The 22,400-nt window shown below is 40.8% G+C and overlaps 1 protein-coding gene across 1 annotated transcript in view; it reads right to left on the reverse strand.

Annotated features, from left to right (window-relative positions):
• LOC147331738 (beta-1,4 N-acetylgalactosaminyltransferase 2-like) overlaps positions 1 to 17,803 on the reverse strand; it is a 38,355-nt gene extending 20,552 nt beyond the window's left edge. The window contains exons 1-3 of the mRNA XM_086290456.1: positions 17,540 to 17,803; positions 3,296 to 3,408; positions 1,903 to 2,046 (exon numbers count right to left, since the gene is read on the reverse strand). Coding sequence (XP_086146582.1) covers positions 1,903 to 2,046; positions 3,296 to 3,408; positions 17,540 to 17,803 — 521 coding nt within the window. The remainder of the gene's footprint in view (positions 1 to 1,902; positions 2,047 to 3,295; positions 3,409 to 17,539) is intronic.
• Between the last annotated feature and the right edge of the window lie 4,597 nt (positions 17,804 to 22,400).

Raw genomic sequence — 22,400 nt, forward strand, 5'->3', positions numbered from 1 at the left:
ACTGCCAGATCTAAATGCTGCCGCCTTTGACACTGCGGAGCACTGTATTTTATTGGATAGGCTAGAACATTTTATAGGAGTTGCGGGAAATGTTTTATAATGGCTGAGATCCTACCTGTCTGCTGCCTTTTGTTATTCTTGTACATTCTTTTAATGTAACCTTTTATTGTTGTGCTATTGACCTGCAGCTTTGAAACTGTGTTGACTTGTCTAAATCAGAAGCTTGTCTATCTGCCATTAGTAGCTGGTTATCTGATCATTTCCTGCTTCTTAATACTGATAAGACAGATTTGATGGTCATTGGACCACAAAAATTTAAGTACTTGTCCCAAAATTTCACCTTGAAAATTGATGACTATGTCATAAATTGCAAAGACAAGGTAAAAGACTTGGGTGTGTGGTTTGACACGGTGCTCTCCTTTGAGTCCAATGTGGAAGAGAAAACAACGACTGCCCTTTATCACCTAAAGAACATAGCTAAAATCAGGCAAGTTTTATCACTGGACACTGCAGAGGTACTTGTCCATGCATTTGTGCCTTTGCATTTGATTATTGTAAAGCTCTTCTTTCTGGGTTACCGAAGGAAGGTTTTAAAGGTTTGTAAATGATACAAAATGCAGCTGCTCGCATTTTAACCTGGGAAATTTGAGCACATTACCCCAGTACGGAAATCAGTTTCAAGCAGATTTTAAAGTTTAGCGCCTTCATATCTTTCTGACCTTTTGTACCTCTATGTTCTTTCCCATGTTCTTCGATCTCAGGATACTAGCCTTCTGAAAGTTCCTAAAGCCAGAAAAAAAGACTATTGGGGAGCATGCTTTTTCTTTTCAAGCTCCAATTTTGTGGAACAAAAAAACTGTTTTTTCTGTACTGGTTTTATTTTATTTTTTATTTTATTCATCTTTTTATCTTCTAATAACTGTTCAGCACTTTGTTTGAAAGCGCTATATAAAAAAAGTTATTATTATTATTCTAATCAATTAATTGCAATTAACACGCTAAATGCCCACCACTAATTTTTACATTACTCTTAAATCAATTTTTAAAAGTATGCAGTCATGAGTACGTTACTAAAACTGTTGTTAATATTTCTGCAAACTTTGTGACATCATGTTGGATTTATAACCAAGTGTAACTTAAAAATATGCAGAAGTAATTTCTACTTGATGCAGAGACAGAATACACCATGAAATTACTTGTTTGTTTTCTCACATTCCCAAAGACCTAGCCCAGCATCCATAAAATGTGGCTTAAACAGCTGATAAGAGTTACACACCCACAAGATTTCTCAAGTTAGCACTGGTCTAACACATTTGTTATGGTTATAAAAAAAAAAAAACATTCTCTTTCAAGGTAGAAGAACTGGACTGAAAATGATTTAAAAAGCACTGAATAGCCTTTATAAAGCCCAGTGAGCACTTAAAGAAAGAAAAACTAAAGAAAGAAAAAACTGAAAGTCTGGCCTCTCTTATGCAAAATATATAGAAATTATGGTTGACTCAAGACATTTGCACAATATAGTAGTTTAATGAAATCTGAAGAATAAGTCAAAATATTAAGTTGCCAGCTAACAAAAAAAATAAAAGAAGGACATTCTCATAATTCAAACAGAGGTCGGAAGGAAAAAATAGGCTAAATTAAAAATGAAATTCGACCAGACTCAGAAATAACCTCCACATCTGGATTGGGTTCCATGAGGAAGCTTGTGTGCAAGAACCTTCTACTTCTGTAAATTGTACCTACTTATTAGATTAGACTGAAATCTCTAAATGAAGAACTGTTTGCTGGAAATAGTTTTGGTGTCTGAATTAAACAAAAAAAAGTACTGCGTCATTCTTTGTTGTCCTGCTAAAATAACACTGACAAAAACGATTAACAGTTTAGTGAACTCCGTCCATCTACCTGGCTTTGTACTGCTGGAATTCCTTAGTTCGCCGTTGCACCAACTCCTCATATTGATCCTTGGGGAGGTGTTCTTTAAGAAGCCTTGAGCCAGCAGGACAAGTGCAGGGACCAGATGAGGGAAGATGCGTGGGGAGAGATGAACTGGAAGGGTAGAAGGGTGAGGGTATATCAGATGTCTTTAAAGCCTAACACTCATTCTATGCCACACAACTGTATAACTATAATTAGTACAACGATTATTATTAAACCTCATTTGGTTTGGAGATGTACTTTCATGGACTGATATTAAAGTTTAACAAAAAAAAACCTGGTTTATGAAACTAAATTACATCTGAAGTAATGATAGAAACAGGGTATCATTGTTTTTAATATTTGTGTTTTCAGAAAAAAAAAACATGCCATATTCCACAGTCTTGTAGAAAAATCACTTTGTTTCTTTATATTATTTTTATTTAAAAGGTACAACTGGGTTCCTTACAAGGGAGACCTGACCACCGGTAACAGCAATGCAAAAATACAATAAACAGATCATGTAATAGACAAACCCATAACCTGAAACACTAGTGCTCACTAGTAGCAGTGCTCAAGGAAAATATCTAATTCTCTCTTCATCAGTTTTAAGTTCACAGAACAGATATAGACACTTTTACGTTTAGATCTAATGATAAGAATACACTGTTCATTAGATCTATCAGAATCAAAAAGCAGAATTTTGGAGCAGAGTACCTGGTAACTATTGGCACTGGATAGTAAAGAGGACAAAGGGTAAACTGAACGTTTGCCTATTATTGCTCTGTAGAGAAACATATCCACATGCTGTTTGAAGCAAGTGGTCCATGATGGCCAAATCATACAGAATCTAAATGTGATTCAGAAATTTTGAATTTGAAATGAAACTTGGAGATGCATGGCACAAAAGACTCCACACATTAATTAATCACAGTAATCAGTCACAGGCAGAAAATCATCCACAGTATTTTGCTGGAATAAAAAGTTAAGGAAGAAATATTGCTAAAAAGGATCTTCATAGAGCTTCCTTACAAGACACAATTTCCCATTAAAGCAGGATTAAACTGCAGGTCCGTCAGCAAGAAAAGAGCAAAATTGTAACATACGTATACATCAAAGAGCTGATGTGAAACAGAGTGTTAAAAACAACGAACCTTGTCCAATGAAGCCACTGTATGTGCTTTTCATGCTGTATTTTTTGATCTTTGAAGAATCGTGTACATGTATGAAGACATTTGCACGACTATAAAAACAGACAACACCTATGGGCAATTTAGATGCACAAATTACCCAAACTCCACTAACTGCAAGTATTTGGACTTAAAAAGTTGCTAAAATGCATAAGGAGCATACTGTATCTTTCTCGGAGGTTGAGTTTTACCTCAGTTTTGGTGTAGTGATAACATCTCTCGTCAGAATAAAATAGGATGTGGTCACAACGATCACACACACAGCAGAAACCACCTGGAGCTTCCATCTGTCAAATACAAACATCTGTAGAGGTGCACAGAAACGCAGGCACATCCATTATAATCTGGAAAAACATTTTAAAATCTATAACTATAAATAAATAAACAAGAGCCATGGAGAAAGAACAAAGTAACAATTCATAAGGATTTGAAGTTAGATCAGGATATCTATATGGTACTGTGCAAAAGTCTTTATCCATCCCTCATTCTTTAATATTTTGCTGTTAAGCATCCAGTAAGTGATGCCAGATTTTCTTGTCATTTTTAAAGTGGTCTTAAGCAATAGTTGTCAAAAACTGACAAAACTGAATTTAAGAAATAAGTCCTTGAAGTTTTAAAAACCTGTTTAGCGCCACCTTCTTTCAGTACAGACCGTGACATCATGTAGTTGGTAGCTAATAGACTTTAGACTTCAACTCAGAGGAAATTAAGGACACTAAAACTAAAAATCAGTTTAAGGGAATCCGTTTTGTGTTGTCCCTGGCTGCAACTATGAGTTTTACGCTAAGAAACAGAGATATCCTCTGCTGTCCACTTTCACGGCCTGTCTCTTAGCGGCAATTGGCCACTTGCTGTTTGGCTAGCTGCACTAAAACGGGAAAATCTAGCTGTTAGTTGCAATGTTCGAGTTTGTAGATGAGGACTTTGTGGAAGAGACCCAGTTTGAGTCAGAAGACATACAAAGTGTAGTCCGACAGCTTTTCTTCAGGCTGGGTGTACCAAGCCATAGTAGTTACTGCCTTTCGGCTGTAGAAACTATATTTAACAGTGTAAAAAAGGTAATTAAAAACTCGCATTCAAATACAGTGATGGTGAATGTGAAGATTAGAAAATTTTTCGGTATGTTCCCCTTATAATATAAGTGGACATCCAAGCATGTCTGTGTTATTCCCTGGATTAATTAGCTTAACTATAGCGTTATTTTTGTGCCACTATTCTGAGCACACATTAAAAAATAAAAATAAAAATTTGAGCGCATGTAAAAAAAAACCAAAAAAAACATTGCAAGTGTAAGTGTTTGACGATTTATTTTGAGTGAACAAAATTAATTGCCGTGTGCAAAAAATGTATTATTTGTAGAATTATTTGCATCCAAGTCTGTGATTGGTTGGTTTTGTGGCACAAATATAACGGCGTTAAGAGCGCAAGCAACCAGTGTTGCCAACTTAGCGACTTTGTCGCTATATTTAGCAAGTTTTCAGACCCCCTTAGCAACTTTTTTTCTAAAAAGCGACTATTCTGGCGACTTTTTCTGGTATTATTGGAGACTTATTTATGACGACTTTTTGACGTGAAAACGCGTATCGCTCTTACTCTCAACAAGCAGCGGTGCTGCCTTGGGCACCTCACCCATGCCAAAGCACTCACAGGTGGAGGATAGTCCTCCCCCAGCTGCTATCAGGGCAGGAGACGTTCACACCTGTGCGTCCAAACGGCAAATGAATCGCGCATGAGCGAAGCCGCTGCTCCCGCACTGACTGTAACGCAGTCAGTTCTTCCTTTACTGTTATGCTGTTTTGTGGATCACAAGGTTTAAAACTACTTATAAACACACACACAAAGTAACTCCACCAAAGTACCAATTTCGGGTCACTTTTGCCGGTCCAGGCCCGGATAAAGGTGCAGGGTTGGAATTGTGACATTAAAAAACAATAATTGCTAAAAGAAATTTAATTTGTAGTTCTAAATAAATTCTAACTGCATTTAGGACGTTTTTTACTCACTTCATGTCTCTCCCACGATGTTATTTCTCTCTCCAACAGCGTAGGTTACAATAATATTAGCATGACCAATTATGCAAATTAGGCGATGACATCATTTGGCGACTTCTAGCGCCTTTTAGGACAGCCAATAGCGATTTTCCTTACTGAGGAGTTGGCAACACTGCAAGCAACACATTGCGAGCAGGTCCGCAGAAAACTCAGCAAAATGCAAATGCAAAAACTGAGGGAGAGGGGCTGCCTGCTATTGTATGTGTATATGAATACTAGCAAACACTGAAGTACATTTTTTGCACGCAGCAATGAATTTTGTTCACTTAAATTGAGCTTTTCTTCGTTCAAAATAAATTTCTCCTCGAAATGCAACACGTGCCAGGGCTCTAGACTGCGACCATATTGGTCGCAAATGCTGTACGGATCACTCTCTGGAGAGCTTTTTGGTCCTTCACACAGCTGTTTGCTTTCTCTTCTGGTTTTTTTCTCCATACAGGTGACCCAGGTGTTTTGTTTTTTTTTTGTTGTTTGGTTTTTGTTTTTATTTTTCTTCCCCCCCTTCTCACCGTCTCTTCTCCCCTTTGGTTTTCTTTCTCTCCCTCTCTTTCTTTCATTCTTTCTCCCTGTCCTATCCCCCAGTCATGTCTGTCCCGTTTGTAGGAACTGAAAATAAAATAAATTCATAATTATAATAAAGGTCAATCAAATGGACCAATATGGCAAGGCCATGATGATCCACTTGGTAAAATAAATCCGCTTGGCATCTTTCTTGGCCTTAAGACAACAATTCTGATGGCTAAAGATCCAAATGGGACACAAAAAAAAAAAGAAAAAAAAAAGAGATAGTCAGGGGCGGGACCTCTCTGATTGGCCGTGGTCCAGTTGAAAGTGCAGGTGGAAGTGGGAGGTGAGTAGCTTGACTAAAGCGACATCAATTCATTATATCCTGAATCGACTTTTAAATATAACCGTGTTTTGCCAGAAACGCCAGATTCTCAGATTAAAGCTCACAAAACCATTTCAACAACAACCAAACAGCAGATGAGAGCAGGTACACGGACTCCACACAAAGACGTAAACACAGAACGGACCGACACATCAGAATCAACTTTGTCTTTCTCGGCTTTCTCACCCGACGGCCCGTAGATGGACACGCTGTCGGAGCTCGGCGATCCCGATGCGTCCGGTCCGCTGTGTTTACATCTTTTTGCGCTGATTCTGAGCTGCAGGTTTTGTCTCTCTCCAACCAAAATCCACCGAGCCAGCAGCAAAAGGAGCAGCAAACTGCGCTTCACATCTGATCAATGTCGTCATGAATTTTGCTGTTTTGCTTCCACGACTATTAAAATCACACTTCATGCACAGCTAGCTCTCTCTCTATCTCTCGCTATACTTCAAGAACAGTTTCCCGTCTCCAATCTCTGTTTTCTGTATTATTCATTCGCTTATTACCCACCAGTCTACCGTTGTTTACAGCGCTGTGGCTGCTGTCTTTTTCTTTTCTTGTTTTCACTTAAATGACCTCGGACAAGAAAGCCTGTTTTTTCTGTTGTTCAATACTGAAGAAATTTAAACTTTATATGCAGAACATTGTAGAATATTTTTAAGGTTATCTGCTATAAAAAGCCAGACCAGGAAAATCTCCTTCATGTTTTTCTGTGTTTTATTCTCAGTTACTTTCACACAAAGGCATCTGCTGTGATGTTCACAATTCTGAAGAAGTCAGTACTGATAAATGATCAGAATTATAATATTTCTGACTTTCTGAGGCCAAGTTGAATCGAACCGGGACTTTGAAAACCGGAATCGAATGGATTATAGAAATCAGTGATGATACCCAGCCCTAGTGAGCAGCCTAGGCACGACAGAAGTGGATGTAGCTGTAATAGGAAAAGAACTATTGCTAACTTTTCTGTTAAGGCCTGATCCTTCTGAAATTCATAGCCAGTGCTCTGACACGGTGTCATCAATCTTTGAATGCTGAAAAAGCACAGTGTCTCCAGAAAAACACATATTATATAAATTATTATAAAATTTGTGTACGCCTAACTTTTGTGCCGGTACGCCTAACTTTTTAAAGTTAGGCGTACCGGTACGCCCATGGCAAAAAGTTAGTCTAGAGCCCTGCGTACACCTGCAAATTTTTTTTTTACGTGGTCTCAATTTTTTTACGTGAGCTCAGAATAGTGTCCGAAAAATAAGGCTATACTTTTTTTTTTTATAACTTTTTATTGATCATTTTACAGTATGGGAATACAAAACTTAAGGTCAGTATGGGAGACATTCACAGTTCCAGTAATAGCATCTACTTACATCATGGTAATATTCATTTATTCAGTACAAAGGGGAGTACACAACCCATTTTTCCCAGAGCTTCTTAAATTTCTCGAGCTCGAGTCTAAGGACAAAGGTAAGCCTTTCCATTCCAAAAATTTCTTCCACTATCCCACGCCATTGGGCCCGAGTTGGAGGGTCTGCCTTTAGCCACCTACGGGTTATGGCCTTCCTGCAGCCAGCCAAAAGTATTTTCAATAAATAAATATCTTTATCTGGGAGTGCCGTAGGCAATTTGCCAAGATACAACGTATCAAATGAATAGTCTATTTTAATCCCAATTATTTTGTTTATCTCAAGGGCCACCTCCCCCCAATATGGCTGAATCCTTGGGCAGGCCCAGAAGACATGAAAATGGTTTGCCATAGGGGTTCCACAACCTCTCCAACATAGGCCCTGGCTCTGTGAGCCTGTTTGCCGAGCTGTGAGTTTAGGAGTGTTAAAGAATCTCACTACATTCTTCCAACCAAACTCTCTTAAGGACCTTGAATTTGCAGTGGTAGCCTGAGACTCACATATTCCCCACCAGCTGTCCTCCGAATTTCGTGAGCCTGATTCCCTCTCCCATTTATGCTTAATGTACAGCGTAGAGTGATTTTTAGAGGCTTGTATACTACCGTATATTTTCAAGACCATCTTTTTAGAGTCATTTCTCTCGTATGCCTCTTGAAAGATATGAATTAGGTTGTATTCGTTTTCATCTCTGATTAGCAACGTCTTGTTGTAATAGTCTCTGACCTGCAAGTATCTAAAGAAGTCGTGCTTTGCCAATCCGTATGTATCTGAGATGGTTTTATAGCTTTGGAATCCCCCATTTGTTGCTAGTGAACAAAAAGAAGTAATTCCTCTCAGAGTCCACTGTTTAAAGGTCCCATCCAGCCTGGCATAGGGCTGCTCAATTAATCGAATTTTAATCACGATTACGATCTGGGCTTTCAACGATCATTAAAAATGACTGAGCCGATTATTAGCCCCTCCCTCATTTATCCGCGACACCTTAAAGGCCGGTCCGTGAAAATATTGTCGGGCATAAACCGTCCGTGGCGCAAAAAAGGTTGGAGACCGCTGATTAAGAGGACCCGAGGGAAGCTCGGAAAGCTAAGCAGAAGTTATTTGGAGAGTGACTGCCGTTGGTTGAAAAGAGAGTTTAAAAAAAAAAAACTTCAGTGGTGTTGCACACTAATTTATATTATTTTTTTAAAGTCATTGTTAACCCTTTAAAGCCGGTCAGAGCAGCACGCTCCGTTTTGCGTAACTATTGTTAAATCCCTGTAGAACCTGAACCGTGTAAGCTAGCGCAATAATTTGTTTTGCATATGAAACCGGAGGAGTTGTACTTACATCTTATGCCATCAGCTTGTCCTCGGTCACGGTTTCGTTCCACATATAGCTTTGCAAAAATTGCATAAAAAGCGCTTGCAGGAACAAAAACATAATATTCCAGAAACACGCTTTGCCGTTCCTATCAGCTGTTCGTAACACTTCCCACAGTGAAATGATGCACATGCTGTTTTCTTTGCAAATTTGCATCATAGGATTGTTTTTTGTTTTTCCTGCAGTATATAAAAATTGCTGTATCTCCAAAATAAAACTATGAAGACACTCAAAATAAATTTCCTGTGGTGGGAAACTATTTTTTGCAACTTTATTGTATTTAAAGTTTTGAGGGATAAACCTCTTAAATTTCTCCAAGTAGAAATATATGTAAACAAAACAAAAGCGATTTTCAATTTTTTTTGTAGTTTATTGCACTTTTTTGCAATTTATGTAATTACTATGGACTTAATGCATACATATTATTAAAATATGGGCTATAACAGTTGTATTGATGTATAGCAACTTGAAATGCTCCCACAAATGGCACTACAGCATGTAAAAAAATAATATAAGCTCTGGTGGACTTGGTTCTATAGTAGGTCTTAAAGGGTTAAATAAATATCGTCAAATAATCGTGATCTCAATTTCAGTGAAAATAATCGTGATTATCATTTTTGCCATAATCGAGCAGCCCTAGCCTGGCAGGTACAAACTCCGGGTCATAAGCTATCCAATTCAAGGTCTTAGCCTGCTTTTCTATTTGTAGTTTCCCCACAACCCTGAACCATAGTTTCAGGGTGAACCGGGTCAAATGGTTCAAATCTTTGTAAAATTTTTCAGCTTGGTTCTTATTTCCTAAAAGAGACTGTAATGGGAAGTCTAATTGTGTAATTTCCATATTTTTCCATTTAGCTTCATAGTTTGGGGAACACCAGTTTACCAGGGGCTTCAGTTGTGCGGCGTAGTAGTAATCTTGTAAGCACGGCAAAGCTCTCCCTCCCTTCTCTTTTTTCAATTGCAGCGTTTTGTACTGGACCCTCGGTCTTCCGCCGTTCCAGACGAACCGTGAGATCCATCTGTCCCACTCGTCAAATTGTTTTTGGGGTATCTCCATATATGTAAGACTGCGTTCTTCTATTTGCGCATGTGATGCCATCAGCCACACAGGGGTAAATTAGTCCATTTTTTTTACCTTATTAGTTTGCTTTGCAGTTTTCTTCATTAATCATTTGGTTAAACCTAACACTGGTATTATGAGGCGCGCACATAGTAACATTGTGTGGTTTTTCTAAAATGTTTTGTTATATTAATTATGTTTCTCTTTCTTTGAGTTACCTGGGTTTGGGCGGTGGCTGTTTCCTGTCTGGGCAAAAGGCGTGGCTGAGGACTCTGGGAACAAAATGCCTGCTCAACAGGACCAACCATGGGCTTACCAGGAGCAGGGGTGTTTTAGGTTTAGTTAGGTTATTCTGTGCTTAGTTAATATTAGTGTTTGTTTTGTTTCCCCCTATTGTGTGTTAATGGTTTGGCCAAATTATTATTAAAGCTACCCTCATGTGTCTTTGTAATTAGGTCAGTTTGTGAGTTAAGTTATGTCTCACTTTGTTTTGTTTAAGTTTCTGGAAATTACTTTTCGTAGAGTTATATTTAGTTGACTTCTTTTATGGGCCTGCTAACTATGTTTTTGAATTTGAACAGCGCAACATCTCTAAAATGAGAAATATCCTGTCTCAGAGTGACGCTGAAAAACTAGTTCATGCATTTATTACTTCCAGGCTGGACTACTACAATTCATTATTATCAGGATGTCCAAAAAACTCCCTGAAAAGCCTTCAGCTAATCCAAAATGCTGCAGCAAGAGTCCTGACAGGGACTAGAAAGAGAGAGCAGATTTCTCCTGTTTTGGCTTCCCTTCATTGGCTTCCTGTTAAATCCAGGATTCAAAATCCTGCTCCTCACATACAAGGTTTTAAATAATCAGGCCCCATCTTATCTTAATGACCTTGTAGTACCATATCCACCTATTAGAGCACTTCGCTCTCGCTCTGCAGGCCTACTTGTTGTTCCTAGAGTATTTACAAGTAGAATGGGAGGCAGAGCCTTCAGTTTTCAGGCCCCTCTTCTGTGGAACCAGCTTCCAGTTTGGATTCAGGAGACAGACACTATCTCTACTTTCAAGATTAGGCTTCAAACTTTCCTTTTTGCTAAAGCATATAGTTAGGGCTGGACCAGGTGACCCTGAATCCTCCCTTAGTTATGCTGAGCCTGGTTCTGCCGGAGGTTTCTTCCTGTTAAAAGGGAGTTTTTCCTTCCCAAAGTACAGATATGTGGACGACACCTGGGTCAAAATCAAGACACAAGAAGTGGAATCCTTCACTGTGCACATTAACGCTGTGGATAAGAACATAGAGTTCACCAGAGAAGACACAAAGGACAACTGTCTGCCTTTCCTGGACTGCGCTGTGCACATTGAAGAGAACGGCAAACTCAACATCGAAGTTTACCGGAAGCCCACACACACGGACCAGTACCTCCTCTTTGACTCCCATCACCCTCTGGAACACAAACTTGGAGTAATCAGGACCCTACACCACCGGGCAGAACATGTTCCCTCTAAGCCTGAAGGGAAAAAGAAGGAACACACACATGTAAAGGAAGCACTCAAAACGTGCGGCTATCCTAAATGGGTGTTCTTAAAGTCAGCAAAGAGGCACAGAAAAGAAGATCAGACACCAGCGAGGGAGGATAAGAAGGACAGACGTAACAACATTGTCATCCCCTATGTAGCCGGTGTATCAGAGAAACTCAGGAGAGTTTTCTCCAAGCATGACATCCCAGTGTATTTCAGACCCAGCAACACACTCAGACAGAAACTGGTTCACCCGAAAGACAAAACGCCAAAACACAAACTTAACAATGTGGTGTATGCTGTACAGTGCAGCGAGGAATGCTCAGACCTCTACATTGGAGAGACCAAACTGCCACTTCACAAGCGCATGGCACAACACAGAAGAGCCACCTCCACAGGACAAGACTCAGCATCCATCTGCATCTTAAGGATAAAGGACACTCTTTCGAGGATGCCAATGTTCACATTTTGGACAGAGAGGACAGATGGTTTGAAAGAGGAGTGAAAGAAGCCATCCATGTCCACTGTGAGCGACCATCTTTGAACAGAGGCGGGGGTTTACGACACCAACTCTCTGCCATCTATAATCAGTTTTGAGATCCCTTCCCAGACGCCTTAACGCCCACTCACATCCTGGGCCATCTGACCTCAGGAAATCACATGATAAGGTGGGGCCAGGTTTCACAATGAACTCACCCGAAACTCTGGCTGATTGGGACACACACCCAGTTTCACACCTTGGCTCAGGCGATTAGAGGATCATCAGGGGGTCCTTTTGTCCCTCTGTGGGGGGTCACTCCCACTAGGTTTATATCTGGGACTCTCCACCATTTGACCTTAGAACTGAAGAAGCTTCTCGGATGAGAGGTGAAACGTCTTCAAGCAACTTAAAGAAGTCCAGACGCTTTTCTTTGCAAGCTCCTTTGACTACTATAGATATCATTTCAAGTAAATTGCTATAATCTTTAATAATGTGATGTGTTTAATCTTAGCCAACATTATCCTGTGAAAATGAATGTGTTTTGTTAATTTCTGCAACATGGAAGCTAATACAGTGAAGGGAAATAACAGAAGTGTCTAGTCTAGGGGTCTCAAATTTAAATGAGTGCTGGCAATGTCATCTCACGTGAGGGCCAATTTAGTGTTCAAGTAGTTTAAAAAAAACAACCCTACAAACAAACAGGAAAACACCCACAAATATTTCCAAAAACGTAGTGTTGCCTTTATCTGAAGTACTAAATAAACAAATAGGTACTCTCTTTCTGACCAGATACGTGGCAGCGCTTCTGCTATAATTTTGTTCATATTTAACAAAATAAAAATGCAGATATAAGTGTACACATTCATTTTTGACTGCTAGTGAAAACTGTTTTGTTTACAAATAACTCGCTCACTGAACTAAAACAGCCAATCCATCCACATGTTTGTACTCTCTGCTCATAATGGCTGCATATAAATTTTTTTTTTGCTTTTTAAAGAACTTACATACCCAAATGTTTCTGTGGACCAGCGTTCAGTTACATTCACCCTGAACATGTCAGAACTTACTCTGAGCAACCTGCCATGTGTTCTGCAGAGATGTTATAGAGGGGTAACTGCCTCAAACAGCTACGCAATGAAGACCTCTTGAACTCTGAGCTCAGATCAACCAGTGATTGAAAAAGACTATTTTGAAATTAAGCAAAACTAAAGAACCAAGTGCAGTTTTTTCGTACTGACAACAAGTCTTTATAACCTGCTTGATTTTATTCTTGTTTTGTTTATTAGTTTTTCTAAGAGCAGTTCTTGATCAGTATGTAAAAGAATACATATAAACACAAAGATTCACATTGAGCAATCTAATTCTATGAAAGTACACACCTTGTTAAACATTCACTAAAGTGAATGCTAACCTTTCACATTACTCACCAGGAACTAGTCATCTTGGAAGACAAAGGTGTTGTTTTTTTGTTACCACGGAAGTAATGGTGAATTCAGAATTTAGTCTAAATGCCATTATATAATTATCTAATTTCATGTGATTTCACTGTGTTGCTCACAGTTAGTAAAAATACATTAGATTTGCATAATTTTCAGCTGTAATTCTTGTATTTGAATGAGAAAAACCAATCGATGCTATGCTTCTTATAAATACACAGAAACTGAGGTTAGAGAATGCAGTGAGAACAAAAATAATAGTATAGAAATGTCTTCTTACCGTTTCCACTTTTTAAGTTTCGCTGATCAGCAGGAATCACTGGAACCTCTGAAATTCTGTGAAAACTGGAGGTCATCCACCATCGGCACTGCATACAGGAAAGAGGGCTGTCTTTTTCTCTTCTGGTAATCCCAGACAACAGTGAACCTTGGACAAAACAACCACCCTAACCTATCAGGGTGGAGATTTCAAACAGAAATCCAAATGTAACAAACTCATGAATCTGCTTCCTACCATACAAAGCATGGCATGAAACATATTTTATAAATAAAAGATTTATAAAAGAAAGTTTTGCAGATAAGTATAAAAGATAAGTATCTATAATACTTATCTTTGCAAATTAAGTAGATTTTTTTTAATCTTTTTGCTTAGCTATAGGGAAAGGTAAAGAAGCCCAACTGTAATCCTGCTACACACAACATCTAAATATTTGCTCATAGAATAGCAGTTTTTGGATTATTAAAAAAAGTTGTTTTTTCAGAGTTTAAAAGCAAATCTATAATTCTCCCAAACTAGTTTTCAGTCACTAAGCAGAGGACACATTTATTGCAAATACATGCAATAAATACGGAGACCGTTGGGGATCTAACTGCCTCACAAACAGGAAGAGACGTTTTTACCTGCTGCCATCAAGGAGACGTTATCATATGCTGAAAACAACAAAGACAGAATGACTGGAGTTTCCACCCCCAGGTTGTCAGGCTGAATTAAGACTTTAACTTAATCCTGAATCTATTAATGTAACCCCATTAATGTGATAGATGACAAATCTGTGTCTTTAAGATAGGTAGATAGACAGATTCTATTTATATATAGGATTTGCTCAAGGAGTTTCATTGACTATATGCGATGCATTTCAACAAAGAATATACTTTGATTCCCTCCAGTGGAAAACAGTTGTAACTCTAAATGTACTGAGGTGTATTCCAGGAAGCAGCTTTAATGTAGTTAGAGGCTGATTTCTGTTCCACAAAATGCTGTTTTTTCTGATTGAGGACAACAAGACAACTTATGTTTTCCATCTGGACCCCTACACTGAAACATTTAAGGTACCGCACATTATTGTAAGTATGTTTTGTCAAGATTACATTCACAGTTGCTGTTTTGTTTGAATACAGCCAAACTGAGCTAACAAGGTTTGGACACTTTGTAAGTCTTACAAAGATATTACTTGTTAAATGCATTAATCTGCACAGTGGCACAGTGTTTGCTGACACAACATCGTTGGTGAACAAGCTCTTTTTTTCAGGACATAGGATCATATCAGCAACCCTGCAACGTACAATCCTTCAGAAACTGCCCCTCTGGCTTTTTCCACTTTAGTGATTAATTCACTAACCCCATAACTTGCTTGGATGGGAAAATCAGTGTCGGCATAAACTTTGTGAAAAGGTTCTAGTAGTTTTTGGTAGCCTTCTTTATATCTGTTTGGCCAATTTTTTTCCCCTGTCATCTCCCTTGTTGTTCTCACAATTCAACGTGTTTAGTCTCATGCGACTAAACATGGCTTGAGATTATATTCCTTAAGTACAGCAAGTTTCTCCTTACATATAAGGCAGGTCGCTTTTCAACCAAACTCACAAAAAATACTGCAGAGTCCATCTTTCTTGAAATTATCGGTCTACGTCATCCACTTTCCTTTAGGTTTGGAAAGCAACATTTTCTGCTTCTTCTTCTTCTTCTTCTGCTAATATTACCATTTCTTCTTCAGCTGCTGCGGTTTCTTTGCCCTGCTCTAGTCAAAAACTGCACTTACTTTGGAAATTTAAATGATAAATTACTTAATATTTTTTTTCATTGCAGAAAAAAACCAAAAAGTAACTTCAAGGGCAAAATTGCATTATATATTTTACATCAATTCACAGGCTGGAAGAAGGGGAGGTGCGGGCTGGAAGTGGCCCGGGGGCTGTGAGTTTGAGACTAAACACAATAAATAATAGAATATATTGAAAAGTTGTTATTGCTGTGATTGCTATGTGATTTCCTGGTAATGTTCATAGATTTAATGCAAATAATACATTGAAATAGGAATATTATAAATGAAAGAAAATTGTACATTTACAGCAGGAGTCGGCAACCCTAGGCACTAGGACTGGCCATCGGGCATACCAGGCATTTACTCGGTGGGTCGATGGTAGGGTTGCCAACCGTCCCTTAAAAAACGGAATTGTCCCGTATTTAGAAACAAAAGTACACGTCCCGTATTGAGCTAATAAGGGACGCACTTTGTCCCGTAATACAGTGAGAATCAAAAGTAGTCTATAACTTTTAATGGAATTAACGCTTTGTTTGAAAACATAATTCCCAGCCCCTCTCCTGCTTTGTGACCAATGAGCTGACACCACACTAATGACAATTCGAGTATGACAATTCAGATTACCGCTCATCTCATTGGTCGAGGAAAGGTTGCTTACGGAGAAAATACCGGAAGACAACAGATGACCACAACAACAAGCATGGCCAACAGGGAAACAAACGCCGACACTGCGGTGCAAGTCTCCCATATGGAAAAGAAATAGTAAAAACTTATATGTGATTTACTCATGAAAGTGGCCACTTTCTCATTACTTTCATACATTGTTTTAGTAAGTATCCAAAACATACAAGTTTCATTGTATAATTTTTCAAGGGATCTTATATCTGTTTTCACTCTTATATGCTTTTCTCTTTCATACAAGTTTCACACAAGAGAGATACAAACTTTATAAGATTTATATATATCTTTTCCATATTGGCTCGAACGACAGTAAACCTAAAGCTGGGCAAACACTGTGCGATTTTTTCAGTCACGTTATTCAGCTCCTGCTCAAACTGCACGATTGACTCGCAGAGGTTAGAAGTTGGTAGGTCACGATGCAGGTCTCACACTATACCGCCCGATGCTCTGATGCGACCTGAGTGCTCACACTGTGCCTCCATAAAATGAAGGTTATAACAGAAAATCTGTCACTCTCTCTCTCTGTCTTTCACTCACACAGACACACCACCACCATCAACTTTGCTAAATTGCTAATGAAAAACATTGATCAGGCAGCTGTGATTGAGCAGCAATGTAAATCCAACTATTTTCACGGTTGTTGTGGTCATGATAATTTTGTGATGCCACATCGAAAAGGCTCGGATGAGCTTTCTAAAGTTCTACAAGTTGTGCCTCCATCGCTTGTGTCCAGATCACATGCTGCACAGCCGTGCTGCTCTGTCTTTTTCACCGACGTTTACGTGTTTGCGCGTGATTGATGATCGGGAGCTGGTCGTGAGGTGTTAATCGCTTCTCGTTACCCCACGTATACTACACGATGCACGATGAAGGCCAAAATCGGGCCGATCACCAAATCGGTCGCACGACTCAAAAATCGTCTCAAAATGGGCCAAAAATCGCACAGTGTGAGCCCAGCATTAGAGCAGCAATGTTTGATCGCTCAGAGAAAGAAAAAAAAAAGGCTGCAAAAGTACAGGGAGGGGAAAAGGAAAACACCTGGCTCGGAAAATGCACGATAACACCTTTAAAACGCACTGCACTGAGTGCCGGTGCACTTTTTCCATAGGCATGCTTCTAGTGGTGGGCACATGAAGAACATGAGGGGCGTGAAAGCTCGGGGAACCCTTAACCAATGTTTTGTCCACCAGGCCACCGCAGAAGCAGATATGGTAAATGGCCTGTATTTATATAGCGCTTTACTAGTCCTTAAGGACCCCAAAGCGCTTTACATATCCAGTCATCCACCCATCCACACACACATTCACACACTGGTGATAGCAGCTACATTGTAGCCACAGTCACCCTGGGGCGCACTGACAGAGGCGAGGCTGCCGGACACTGGCGCCACCGGGCCCTCTGAGGCAACGGGTGAAGTATCTTGCCCAAGGATATTTGGCATGCAGCCAGGAGGCAGCCTGGGATCGAACCACCGACCTTCTGATTAGTGGGTGACCTGCTCTACCACCTGAGCTACAGCCACCTCACATTCTCAGTCTTTAACTGAGAATTTCCAAGGGCTCCACCGAGCCCCATGAGAACATAAGATGTAAAGTATGCTCCTGTGCCAAATAATCCCAGGGAAGCGAGGCGGAAGAATTTACACCGCTCCTTCAATTCGATCCTCTCCTCTTCTTCCCTTTTTCTTTGTTCTTCCTCCTTTCTCCTCTTCAGCCTTTCTCCTTCGAGTTTCTTCTGGGCCGCCTTATACATCTCGTCGGTGTAGTGGTTTCCTCCATTGAAATCCACCATTTCATCTATTTCATCCAAAAGACAGCCCCAGAGTGTCGATCACAGCGATATTTCTTCCGTCTTCGCCCTCTGCCTCTTTTCTCAGACAGCCGTCGGTGACAGACTCAGGCGAAACGTCTTCTTTGAAAGCGTTCGCATCCCCCAGGATGGTGTTTCCGGATGCACTCTTTCCCGATCCTGTTTTACCGACCAGAAGGAGTCTCAGTTCTTCACGGGTCGCAGAGCCTAAGAAAAGTGTCATGATCCTGGGTCGTTGACCCAGCGTTTTGTGTTTCTTTTTGGGTTCATCTTGTGTTTGGTGTTTATTCTGATTCTGTATTAATTCTTTGGGTTGGTTGTCGTGTTTATTATCCCTACCTGTGTCTCCCCTCTGTGCTCTGTTCAGGTCCCTGCGTTTTTGTTGTAAAACAGTCTGTGTGTTTCCGGTTTTACTTTGTAGGTCTGCTTCTCAACATGTCCATTAGTGTCAGCTGTGTCCACCCCTGCATGTCATCTCCTCATTACCTAGTGTGTATTTATAATGTGTGTTGGCTTCTGTTCATTGTCGGATCGTCTGTGTTTCTCGGTGTAACTACGGCTCTCTGCATTCTCCGCTCCCCGTTTCATGCTTAGGTTTGTCATTTAGTTTTCCCAGTCTAGGTTTTTTCAGTCATTCGTCTTTTCTCACTGCCTGTTCGGTCGCTCCACTTCTGTAAATAAAACATCACTCTCATCACCAGTCAACTGCCTGCATTTTGGGTCCTTTTCCTCCTACACCACACGGCTCACCACGCCAGCCGTGACAAGAAGAAAGAAAAAAGAGGTGAAATTAAGGCACATTCAAGGAAAGTATTTCAGATCAGATTAAAAAGTTAAACCACACTGAAAATACACGTTGAATAAACCATGGCCCCAAACTGGTCGGTTGTCCCATGTGTTTCCCCCGTAGCTGCTCCGGGCGCACACACAATGAGCCCTGGTTTCGCGACGCAGGCATAGCAACAACCTCCTTCTACTCCTCACTGCCTCCTGTATGTGTGTGTGTGTGTAGGAGGTACTGGGTTCCTCACAGACGGGTGTTCGCGAAACCCACCCTCCCCAAAGCTAAGGGCTCGCCAGCGAGGCACGTGAGAGCGAGGAAAATGTTTTAAAAAAGGGAAAGGAGGATGAGGAGACACTGAGGGTCCGAGGTCTAAACGGAAGGCTGTGTTCAGGTAACCCGCCCTCCGCAGACCTAAGCGTACGCTAGCGAGGCTCTTGAGAACGATGTAGAAGGAGCAAGGATGAGGAGGAGGTAAGGAGTTTCTGAAGTCCATACGGAGGGCGGTGTTCGCGTAATAGGCAGGCCACATAGCTGGTCTTTCACTAGCGTGGCACTTGAGAACGATGTAGAGGGAGCAAGGAGGATGAGGAGCAACTGAGAGCCCGAGGTCCAACTGGAGGGTGGTGTTCACGTAATAGGCAGGCCACACAGCTGCTTTTTCACTAGCGAGGCGCATGAAAACGAAGAAGAAGGAGTAAGGAGGACGAGGAGCAACGGAGATCCCGAGGTCCTCACCGAAGGGGGTGTTCACGAAACCGGCCCTCTGCAGTTCTAAGCGTATGCTAGCAAGGAGCATAAACGGAGGGCGGTGTTCGCGTAATGGGAAAGGAAAATGGCTGCTCTTTCACTAGCGAGGCCCTTGAGAATGATGGAGAGGGAGCAAGGAGTACGAGAAGCAACGGAGAGCCCGATGTCCTCACTGAAGGGGGTGTTCGCGAAACCGGCCCTCCACAGACCTAAGCATACACTAGCGAGGAGCATAAAGGGAGGGCGGTGTTCGCGTAATAGGCAGGCCAAACAGCTGCGCTTTCACTAGCGAGGCCCTTGAGGACGATGTAGAGGGAGCAAGGAGTACGAGAAGCAACGCAGAGCCCGAGGTCCAACTGGAGGGCGGTGTTCGAGTAATAGGAAGGCCAAACAGCTTCTCTTTCACTAGCGAGGCACTTGAGAATGATGGAGAGAGAGCAAGGAAGACAGGGAGCAACGGAGATCCCAAGGTCCTCACCGAAGGGGGTGTTCGCGATACCCGCCCTCCGCAGACCTATGTGTACGCTAGCGAGGAGCATCAGAACGATGTAAAGGGAGCATAGATGAGGAGGAGGCAAGGAGTGTCTGAAGTCCAAACAGAGAGTGGTGTTCGCGTAATAGGCAGGCCAAGCAGCTGCTCTTTCACTAGCGAGGCGCAGGAGAACGATGGAGAAGGAGCAAGGAGGACGAGGAGCAACGGAGAACTCGATGTCCTCACCGACGGCGGTTTTCGCAAAACCCACCCTCTGCAAAACTAAGCATACTCTAGCGAGGAGCGTGACAAGGATGTAGAGGGAGCAAGGAGGACGAGGAGGCTTGGAGAGCCTGAGGTCCAACTGGAGGGCGGTGTTCGCGTAATAGGCAGGCCAAGCAGCTGCTCTTTCACTAGCGAGGCGCAGGAGAACGATGGAGAAGGAGCAAGGAAGACGAGGAGCAACGGAGAGCCCGAGGTCCTCACTTAGGCCCATTTACGCTTAACCCAAGGCCCATCCGGCAAAGCGCTCACCTGCGAGGAGCAGGAGAACGAAGCAGAAGGAGGTCGCAGGACGGGGAGGCAGGGAGAGTCCGAAGTCCTCACTTAGGCCGGTTTACGCGAACACTGCCGAGAAGGAGACATTGATGATGATGATGATCTGAAGTTGAGAGTTGTTTCCTCCTCATCATAACTTTAAACCACATCTTGAAGTAATAACTAATCAAAATGATACATAGTAAGCTCATAGAGACTTGTATCCACACAAAGTGCAAAATTATCATTCTAGTGCAGCTGTCTCCAACCTATGGGCCAGTCATTTGGTACCGGGCTGCGAGAGTTGAGGCTCGGGTGTGAAATTTATGGTTTTCAGGGTTTTTATCGTTATTTTTTATTGTTTTTATCGTTAACTCGGTTTCCATGGGTCTTTTCCGGTGTGTTATCAATAGATTGGGGGGGGTGGGGGGGGGGGGGGTGTTGGTACCGGTACTGGTTTTATTTTGTTGTATTTATCCGCGACACCTTAAAGGCGTCCATGAAAATATTGTCGAGCATAAACCGGTCCGTGGCGCAAAAAAAGGTCGGGGACCGCTGTTCTAGTGTACAAAACAGGGGGAGGCATTTTCTCATTACATGAACTCATCACACACTGATACAGTTGAGCTCAACAACTGTTAGCATCAAACCGCCCTGCCCCACCCCTTTCCATTTTCAGATAAGTTCAAACTTTTAAAACTAGCTGCACAAACTGAATAATGACCCCCTTTAATAAAACCAATGTTGTTAAAATTGTTCTTTTTTTATTACTTTGTACAAATGTGGTTGCAGAGGCTCTCATCCTTTCTATAGTTTTATTTTGATTGTGAGTGAATTACTAATTAAAAACCGATTTGACAAAGAACAATGTTTTGTGGTTATTTGAGTTGTTGTTCCGCTCAGCTCAAAGCAGTCTGGCCATTGTGATCTTGACGAGGCATTTTCATCCAGAGAAATATTACTTGCTCGATATGTTACTTTTTCATACCACTTTCTGTAAACCCTAGAGATGTGTGTGTGTGTTTTATATACATAAATAAATGAATAAATAAATAAATAAACAGCAAAATACAACGCTGGTGTTCCAAATCAAAGAAAAAGTAATGTTGCAGAGCCCTGATTTGATCATCACTGTGCTATCGGTGCTGCTGTTTTTAACTCAACATGACAGCCACACATTGGAGATCTGAAAATTTAAACGGAATACATTTAAACACCACAGATCACTCACTGTGTTCAACACTTTGACCCATGGCTTAATAAAGGAGACCAGGAAGTCACTTTCTTTTGGCTCCAGATCAAACTGGAATTTATAGATTGAGCAGCTGATACATAGTTTACAAATGTTACTGATACATTTTCTAATCTGTGTTCTATTAGCTGCATTTCCAGCAGTGTGAAGCAGACTGAGGAGCAGATTCAAGCCAAACCTGTTTGCTCCTAAACTGATGGTGTTAGTAATGTATGTCTTAACAAGTTGCTTACATAAAACGTATTAATTCAGCAGACAATCTATGTCATGCTTAAAGCATACTATAAATTGAATGACTAATTCAAATGTGATGCTTCCTGTTCATTTTAAACCAAAACTCTGAACATAATCTCAACAGGAGCATATTTCCATGGTGATCTTACCAGGTAACAAGAGAGCCACCTGAAACACTGAAAAGAAATTAGGCTCAGCGTGCATCACTAACAGATTAACCTTGCTTCACTGTCCACCACTCTGAAGCCAGTCGCCCAGAAGAGGGAGACTAAATTCTGAAAAGGCTGCCAACCCAGTACATCATAATAATATGCTAAAAATACAGAAATGTTATTGAAGCTGTGTGATTTAGCTAAAAACAGTATGTGATATTCTGACTACTGCAATACAAAGTTAAAGAGTCAGCTATCATATAACATTTAATTTAAAAAAAACATACAGAAAAAACAGTCATCTGGCACAGGTAATCATTAGATATAAAATAAATTAAAACAATAATATAAGAACCTGAAGCATCTCATATCAGCATCTCAAGAATAAATATTTCAAACTT

Source organism: Aulonocara sp. 'chitande type north' Nkhata Bay, linkage group LG4 (genome assembly GCF_057382095.1).
Source record: "Aulonocara sp. 'chitande type north' Nkhata Bay isolate Kocher_YH1m ecotype deep benthic linkage group LG4, A_spYH_male_GT1.1, whole genome shotgun sequence".
NCBI classification, from domain to species: domain Eukaryota; kingdom Metazoa; phylum Chordata; class Actinopteri; order Cichliformes; family Cichlidae; genus Aulonocara; species Aulonocara sp. 'chitande type north' Nkhata Bay.